We start from the raw sequence: 9,098 nt of genomic DNA, 5'->3' as shown, positions 1-9,098 counted from the left end.
GCTGGGACTACAGGTGTGTGCCACCACGCCCAGCTAATTTTTGTATTTTTAGTACAGAAGGGGTTTCACCATGTTGGTCAGGCTGGTCTCGCACTTCTGACCTCATGATCCACCTGCCTCGGCCTCCTAAAGTGTTGGAATTACAGGCATGAGCCACCGCGCCCGGTCATAGGCAGCTTTTAAAAGAACACATGTGCAGCCTGGCCATCATGGTGAAACCCGTCTTTACGAAAAATACACAAGTTAGCTGAGCGTGGTGGCACCTGCCTATAATCCCACTTGCTTAGGAGGCTGAGGAGGGAGGATCGCTTGAGCCCTGGAAGCGGAGGCTGCCGTCCAGCCTGGGCGACAAAACAAGACTCTGTCTCGAATAGAAAACAAAACAAAACAACAACAACAACAACAACAACAACAAACCATGTGTGATTCCAAGCAAAGCAGAGAATCTCTAGGCACCAGAAAAACCTCGAGGCATGCGCTGAAAGGAAGAGGTCAGAATTCTCCGCGAGGTGCTCAGAGGATTCTGAGGGAAGAGACAAGGCGGCTGCGCCTGGACACAGCTCTGAGCTCGTGCTCCCTCCTTCAGGCACCAAGTCTTGAGTTGCTAGAAAATGGAGCTGTCACTGGGCCTTGCTCTGCCAGGACCTGTAGAGCTGGGGACCTCTCTGTGGCGAGCCCAGCAGTTTGAGTGCTCTGAGGCGCCCTAGGGCTGAGGGAGGGGCCCCGCCCCGAAGCCACCTGGGAAAAGGAAGCAGAAAAAGGAGAAGCAGCAACGGCTGCTCTGCTTCCTTCCCATGTCGCTCTTGGGACATGCCCGGCCAGCAGAAAGCAACTCCATAGGGGAGGAGAGCCACGGAGGATCTCACAGCCGCAGTCTAATAGTATCGCAGAGGTAATTTTAACTTTTTACTTTTCTACTCCTCCAGGGGCAGCTGATATCCCTCCACCCCCACCCCGGAAGTTGAGATGTCCCTTCTCTGTTCCACCCAGGCATCGCCTAAGTTGGGAACAGGTCATATGTCTTAAAATTTGGGATTCTTTAAAAACATATGTGACCAGGCGCGGTGGCTCACACGGGTAATCCCAGGACTTTGGGAGGCCGAGGCGGGTGGATAATTTGAGGTCAGGAGTTCAATACCAGCCTGGCCAACATGGTGAAACTTCATCTCTAATATAAATACAAAAATTAGCCGGGTGGTAGTAGTAGCTGTAATCCCAGGTACTCGGGAGGCTGAGGCAGGAGAATCCCTCAAACCTAGGAGGCAGATGTTGTGGGGAGGCAGAGGTTGTGATGAGCCATGATTGCGCCACTGCACCCCAGTCTGGGTGACAGAGTGATACCCTGTCTCAAAACAATAACAACAACACAAATGTGTGATGGTGTATGCCTATAGTCCCAGCTACTGGGGAGGCTGAGGTGGGAGGATGGTTTGAGCCTGAGAAGTCGAGGCTGCAGTGAACTGTGATCATGCCACTGCAATCCAGCCTGGGCGACAGAGTGAGACCCTGTCTCAAAAAAAAAACCAAAAACAAACAATAAAGCACATGTGGTGCGTTCTAGAAGTCATTGACCTTGGTAAGACAGTGGAGGAAACTACTTTGCTCTGACTCATAAATTTGCCCCCAGTAAACAGTATTTATAAATAGCCCCAGTCAGGCACTGCATGAAGACATTTCAGTCAACGACAGACCATGTGTACAACGGTGGTCCCGTAAGATTATAATTCTTATAAATAAGAATTTTTCAGCTTAGCGTCGTGGCACAACCACTACCTTTTCTATATTTAGATACAGGAATACTTAGCACTGCGTTACAATAGCCTACAGTACCCATTACAGGAATGCTGTACCGGTGTACCTGGTAATGTACCTGGTACAGCATTCCTGTAATGGGTACTGTAGGCTATTGTAACACAGTGCTACGGGCCATACCATATAGCCTAGGCGTGGAGTAGACTAGGCCATCCACGTTTGTGTCATTATAATCTATGATTTTGTAAAATGATGAAATTGCCTAATGAAGCATTTATCAGAATGTGTCCCTGTCATTAAGTGACACCTCACTGTGTTTCCAAGACATAGTACTGGTCCTTGGGAAGCTCTAAAGAGAGGTCACTGTGAGCTGAACCATCCTCTTCACTCTGTGCATGGAACCCAACTTAGCTTCCATTTCAGCATTTAGGCTTATAGGAGGAGAACAGGTTAGAAGCCACAGACCAGCAAGAATTGAAGACATCGTCCTGTAATTTCTACTGAACCAGGTCTGTCTGACTGGAACTTCATTTTGCCTCTTTGTTTTAACTCCTCAGGAATGTGAGTCAACATTCCATGTCTTCCAGGAGGCTCCTGATCTTCTCTGCCCAGGGACCACTCTTATCTGACCCAGAGACGGGTTAGCTGATTGTGACTCACACACCCTCACTTCCTTCGATGCCCAGGCGTCTGTTTAAAATCTGACCCTGTAAAGACTTTTCCTATTTTGGAAAAGCTCTTCTGTTGTTTGCCTGCACAGATTTGTGCTCCATTTTTAATTTCAATTTTTGTAGAGAAGGCGGGTTCTTGCTTTGCTGCCTCGGCTAGTCTCAAACTCCTGGGCTCAAGTGATCCTCCTGTTTTGGCCTCCCACAGTGCTGGGATTACAGGTGTGAGCCACCGTACCACGATGGATTTGTCTTCCTTCAGAAGACAGTAACTGATGTTGCCCCTGGCCTTTCTCCCCTAGGATTCAGCAGTGGTCACTATGGGTTCTGTGAATTCCAGAGGTCACAAGGCAGAAGCCCAGGTGGTGATGATGGGCCTGGACTCGGCGGGCAAGACCACGCTCCTTTACAAGCTGAAGGGCCACCAGCTGGTGGAGACCCTGCCCACTGTTGGTTTCAACGTGGAGCCTCTGGAAGCTCCTGGGCACGTGTCACTGACTCTCTGGGACGTTGGGGGGCAGGCCCCGCTCAGGGCCAGCTGGAAGGACTATCTGGAAGGCACAGATACCCTCGTGTACGTCCTGGACAGCACAGATGAAGCCCGCTTACCCGAGTCAGCGGCTGAGCTCACGGAAGTCCTGAGTGACCCCAACATGGCTGGCGTCCCCTTCTTGGTGCTGGCCAACAAGCAGGAGGCACCTGATGCACTTCCGCTGCTTAAGATCAGAAACAGGCTGAGTCTAGAGAGATTCCAGGACCGCTGTTGGGAGCTCCGGGGCTGCAGTGCCCTCACTGGGGAGGGGCTGCCCGAGGCCCTGCAGAGCCTGCGGAGCCTCCTGAAATCTCGCAGATGCCTGTGTCTCCAGGAGAGAGCCGGTGGGGCTGAGCGTGGAGACAGCAAGAGATCTTGATCCAGACAGAGCAGCATATCTTTGCTCATACAAACTAGAAGAACCAGCTGATCCTTGAGAAACTTACGCTCAGTCTATCAAACAAGAAATGCTGGCTTGGCCCGGTGGCTCACGCCTGTAATCCCAGCACTTTGGGAGACCACAGTGGGAGAATCCCTTGAGCCCAGGAGTTGGAGAGCAACATCACAAGACCCCATTTCTACTAATAATCAAAAAATTGGCCGGGCATGGTGGCGTGTGCCTGTAGTCCCACCTACTTGGGAGGCTGAGGCAGGAGAATTGCTTAAGCCCGGCGGGTAGAGGTTGCAGTGAGCTGAGATTGCGCCACTGCACTTCAGTCTGGGCAACAGAGTGAGACCCTGTCTCAATAATAATAATAATAATAATAATAATACTCTAAGAAAAAAAATCTCAACCTACTTCATTTAATAGCTCGTTACCAAGTATGATTGAAGCAATATATCATGATAGAGTAGTCACTGGTTGCATAATAATAGAAACCTAAATTATCAAATAGGGAAAGAGGTTTTAAAATCAAATTTGAGGCCAGATGCAGTGGCTCATGCCTGTAATCCCAGCACTTTGGGTGGCTGAGGCAGGCAGATCACTTGAGGCCAAGAGTTCAAGACCAGCCTGGCCAACATGGTGAAACCCCATCTCTACTGAAAATACAAAAATTAGACAGACATGGTGGTGCATGCCTGCAGTCCCAGCTACTCAGGAGGTTGAGGCAGAAGAATTGCTTGAACCCAGGAAGTGAAGGTTGCAGTGAGGTGAGATTGTGCCACTGCACTCCAGCGTGGGTGACAAAGAGAGGCTGTGTCTCCAAAACGAAAAAAAAAAAAAAGTCAAATTCAAATATCATCTGGACATGTCACAATGGATCACGGATCCTTATGAGTGATTTTTCCCAGTGGCCCCTGGGGATGTGCCATTGTCACTCGGAAGGCAAGCTAGGCAGGGGCCACACAACAGCAGGGGTCTGCAGGTTAGACATTCCCTGCCCTGGGACGCTCAGCCCTGGGCAAGAGGCTGGAAGTTCATGCCATCCAAAATTTATCCTCTTTTTTTTTTCTTATGCTAATTAGTCTCTCCCGATTTTATGGCATCTTGTGTTGATCTTTTTCAAAAACTCAGTTTCTTTTTCTTTTCCTTCTCTTTTCTCCTTCTTGTAGCACATATCTTTCCTTAAAGATCAGATCAATAAAATATTTTATTCATTCATTTAACCAAAAAAAATTTTTTTAGAGCATTTAGTTTGTGGTAAAAGTACTGAGCTTTCCAATATGAATCATGTGCTTTAGGTGGGAGTTGTGAATTCTGAAGATACAGATGACAGTGATGAATGCCTTCTGTCTCATGATTGATAGAGAAAAGGGAGGTTGACCATAGCATCCTAGAAGGTTCATCAGGTGATCACTACCTAGCATCCATGAAGCTCCTGAAATTATTTGTAAAATGTTGCATTTTGGGCCATTTTTCTGGGGAAGGAGATCCACAACTTTTTACCAGATTTTCAAAGACATCTGTGACTCCCAAAAGTTAATCACTGATGTGGTGGTTGTATCCCTCATCCAACCCCAGAACACTTTCTGTAATCTGAGTTTTTTTAATGGCAAGTGGCTTATATTTAGCACCTGTTCTCATGTTAAACAACTCTGAATGTTAGATATTCCTCCTTATCCTGGATGGGTTCTCTCTCTCTCTCGAGTCATGCAGTATAAATTGGCCATCAGTACCCTTCTAAAGTCTGAGATCCATCAGGACCCTCTTCTAACACCAGGTTAGGCATGCCTGTTATTTCCAGTACTTGTCAATTGACATGTTTGAAGACACTGTGTTAGACAGTAGGGATGCAAAGATGAATGAGATAAGGCCTCAGGCCTCATGGAAGGTGAGACAGTAAAGACATAACTCCCATAAAAATGTGAGGAGAGAGACTCAGTTCAGCAACTGTTTTTCGAGCACTTACTTGGACCAAGCTCTGTGGTCTTGGCGTTTTACATAGACTGTCTCTAATTCTCACAACTCTGCAAAATATTATTCCCATTTTATAAAACTACAAACTGAGGCTCAGACAGGTTGTGACCTCTTGTTGCTTGAGGCACAGAATTATAAAGTAACATCTGGAATTTGAAATCAGACCTGTTTCATGCTAATGCTGTATTTTTCTACAACATCATGCTTCTAGAAGGTTGAAGCTAGGTAGGCTTTCAGCCAGCAGACATGATGGGGAGAGCCTTCTAATAAGAGGGAAGAGACTGCTTGGAAGCATGAACGGGGGTGTAAGAAAGATAAGTAAGCAAGTGTACTTGCAACAGAGACTTGGGTTGAGGGGTGGGTAAGGGTGACATCATGATAGAAAACAAAACATGGAATGGGTCCAATTTGGGCAGGGTTGTTTGATTTTCAATAATCAGGGGTTTGGGTCAAGGAAGAAAAATCATGGGACTTGCCATTTAGGAGGATAATTTTGTGGCAGTGTGGGGGTGAAACAGAGAAAAGGGAACCCTGGAGCTGGGAAGGCAGGAAATCAGCTGGATGACCATCACAGCAAAGGAGGGAGTGGAAGAGAGATGAGAAAACTGAGAGCTATTATTAAGAAAAACAGTTGAAAGAGGAAGAATTTGAAGAGGGCTCAAGACTTTGAGTCTGCATGACGGAAGGACTGGAATGCCATGAACTTGAGAAGGTGAGTGCTGAAGAACCAGGATGGGTCGGGCTGGAACTGCTGGGTTCAGCTTTTGAAGGGTGGGTACACATTTGGTTATAGCTGCTTTCAGATTGTTCCATTATCTGCACTCCCAACTACCCTGCCAGATGTATTTGTTGGCTGTCACTCATGGAGGCTCATTTCTTCGCATGATTTGTCATTTTTGATTGTGAGCTCATCTTCAGTAGGAGTTGTTTTTCCTGTGTTACTCCCATGTGCCCTGGTCTGTAACAACATTTCCACAGAGTGGTATCTACTAGGATCCTGGGGATTTCAATTATTTTAGACCAAATATTATGTCAGTTTCTCTACCTGGGGCTCCTGGACCTCAGAGGTAGTATATATCTGAACTGTGCAACCATTCAATGCACGGGCCCTAGGGATTCCATATGTGACAGGTGACTTTTTTTTCCTTGCCTTTATGTTCTAAGACAGACAACTTGCCTCCTCAAACTTCCCTGAGCTGGTGGGCAGCATTTTATTTATTTATTTTATTTTTATTTTTATTTTATTTTGAGGCGGAGTCTCCGTCTGTAGCCCAGGCTGGAGTGCAGTAGTGTGATCTTGGCTCCCTGCAAGCTCCGCCTCCAGGACTCACACCGTTCTGCCTCAGCCTCCCGAGTAGCTGGGACTGCAGGTGCCCGCCGAGACGCACAGCTAATTTTTTTTTTTTTTTGTATTTCTAGTAGAGACAGGGTTTCACTGTGTTAGCCAGGATCCTCTAGATCTCCTGACCTCATGATCCGCCCATCTTGGCTTCCCAAAGTGCTGGGATTACAGGCATGAGCTACTGCGCCCGGCCGGTGGGCGGCATGTTTTTAACCCTCTTTTAAGGAGGGGTCATCTCTCTGATGCTCTTCTTTTTTGCTGAGCTCAGATTAACATTTTCTAGCTGGGTGTGGTGGCTCACACCTGTGATCCCAGCACTTTGGGAGACTGAGGCAGGAGGATCACGAGGTCAGGAGATTGAGACCAGCCTGACCAGCATAGTGAAACCCCGTCTCTACTAAAAATACAAAAAAATTAGCCGGGCGTGGTGGCGGGCGCCTGTAATCTCAGCTACTCGGGAGGCTGAAGCAGGAGAATGGCTTGAACCTGCGAGGCGGAGGTTGCAGTGAGCCAACATTGTACCTCTGCACTCCAGCCTGGGCAAGAGTGCGAGACTCCGTCTCGAAACAAACAAACGAAAAAACCATTTTCTCTCCTCCAAGCAAGCCTAAGGCCACATGTCCTGTTCTCACACAGGTGTTTTAATTTCAGCCCAGTCTCTAGAGCCTAAATTTGTCTCCTCTACAATTTCCATGGGCTCTGGGTTTCCAGCTTATACTACTTTGGCTGTGGTTTCTCTCTTCTGTTTCTACCACTTGAGGATTTCCTTTTATTTTGTTTAAAGACAGCATGCATTAAAAAAAATTTTTTTGGCCAGGCACGGTGGCTCATGCTTGTAATCTCAGAACTTTGGGAGGCCGAGGCGGGCAGATCACGAGGTCAGGAAATTGAGACTATCCTGGCTAACATGATGAAACCACGTCTCTACTGAAAATAAGAGAAAAAAAAAAAAATTAGCTGGACGTGGTGGTGGGTGTCTGTAGTCCCAGCTACTCGGGAGGCTGAGGCAGGAGAATGGCATGAACCCAGGAGGCAGAGCTTACAGTGAGCCGAGATCACGCCACTGCACTCCAGTCTGGGGGACACACAGAGTGAGATTCTGTCTCAAAAAAAAAAAAATTGTTATACTTTACCCAACATTTCTGTGATTTTCAGTGCCCTCTTTGCATGTGCTGTGGCCCGTCAAACTCCCATGCCAGGTGCAGTACTTGTAGTTGCAGTAGTGACCATAGCAGTGGCAATAGTTCTACAGGGTCACAGAACTTTAGGGAAGCCTCCTAACACCCCTGCTCTTCATTAGGCTGCAGCTACTTTCCTACTTTCCTGTGCATGATTTAAGGATCCTTAGATCCCAGCTGTCTAGGAAGCTCTCCCCACACACCTCAGCCTGAATCCAGCCTCCCACTGAGCTCCCATGGCATGACTGTCCAGGCCTCAGCACTCTTGTGCCCTAACCGGGACTGTTCTACATTGATATGTGGTCTCCCCAGGCATGGTGTACACTCCTAGAGAGGAGGGGCCAAGTCTTCCATCCTTCTGACCCTCTTCAAAGCCTGCAACAAAATTAGGTATTGAGAGTTTCTCATTAAGTACCTGGGTGAATAATGAATAATTGATTAGAGCCAGGGAATTGGGTATCACAGCGAGGAGTCCTTGGCTCCTCTGAACTGTCCAGAATAAAATTCCAAAATGAGAACACCAAGAGGTTCCCTGGCTTGAGAGCCAAAATGGCGGCACAGACCTATATCTCAGGCATACCTTGTGGTAAAAACAAGAAGAAGCCAGACACGCTCTTTCTAGATACATGTTACACCCAGAACAACCTAGCTTTTAGTCTATGGAGGAAAAGGGGTGGAAAGTGGAGACCTGGAACCAGATGAGAAGTCAAACGGGAGCAGTAAGTTCAGTGTGTGCCTCCTGTCCCAGCACCTGGGTCAACACGGGCAAGACCTGATAGATAGAGTGGTGGAGATGCTGACTTTTGCTGCTGCCTCTTGGGCGTATAAGAACAAATACAATTTTTTTTTTTAATTTTAAATTTTTAATTTTTTTTGAGACAGGGTCTCTCTCTGTCACTCAGGCTGGAGTGCAGTGGTGCGATCTCGGCTCACTGCAGTGTTCACCTCCTGGACTCAAACGATCCTCCCACCTCAGCCTCTGGAGTAGCTGAGACTATGTGGAGTAGCCACCCCACTCGGCTCATTTTTAATTTTTTGTAGAGACAGGGTTTTGCCATGTTGACCAGGCTAGTCTCAGACTCTTGGCCTCAACAGATCCACCCGCCCTGGACTCCCAAAGTGTGGGGATAACAGGCATAAGCCACTGCGCCTGATCCACTGCACCTGAGTCACTGCGCCTGATCCACTGCACCTGAGTCACTGCGCCTGATCCACTGCACCTGAGCCACTGCACCTGATCCACTGCGCCTGAGTCACTGCGCCTGAG

The 9,098-nt window shown here is 47.8% G+C and overlaps 1 protein-coding gene across 1 annotated transcript; it reads left to right on the top strand.

Annotated features, from left to right (window-relative positions):
- The first annotated feature begins 589 nt into the window (after positions 1 to 589).
- ARL11 (ADP-ribosylation factor-like 11) lies at positions 590 to 5,692 on the top strand. The gene is made up of 2 exons (XM_011988781.1): positions 590 to 892; positions 2,723 to 5,692. Exon 2 carries the CDS (start codon positions 2,741 to 2,743, stop codon positions 3,329 to 3,331), a length of 591 nt encoding a protein of 196 aa, XP_011844171.1. The 5' UTR covers positions 590 to 892; positions 2,723 to 2,740; the 3' UTR covers positions 3,332 to 5,692.
- Positions 5,693 to 9,098: the final 3,406 nt, after the last annotated feature.

This window comes from Mandrillus leucophaeus, unplaced genomic scaffold, assembly GCF_000951045.1.
Source record: "Mandrillus leucophaeus isolate KB7577 unplaced genomic scaffold, Mleu.le_1.0 Scaffold338, whole genome shotgun sequence".
NCBI lineage: Eukaryota > Metazoa > Chordata > Mammalia > Primates > Cercopithecidae > Mandrillus > Mandrillus leucophaeus.
Note: the sequence above shows the minus strand (reverse complement) of the source record. Positions and strands in the feature narration are given on the sequence as shown.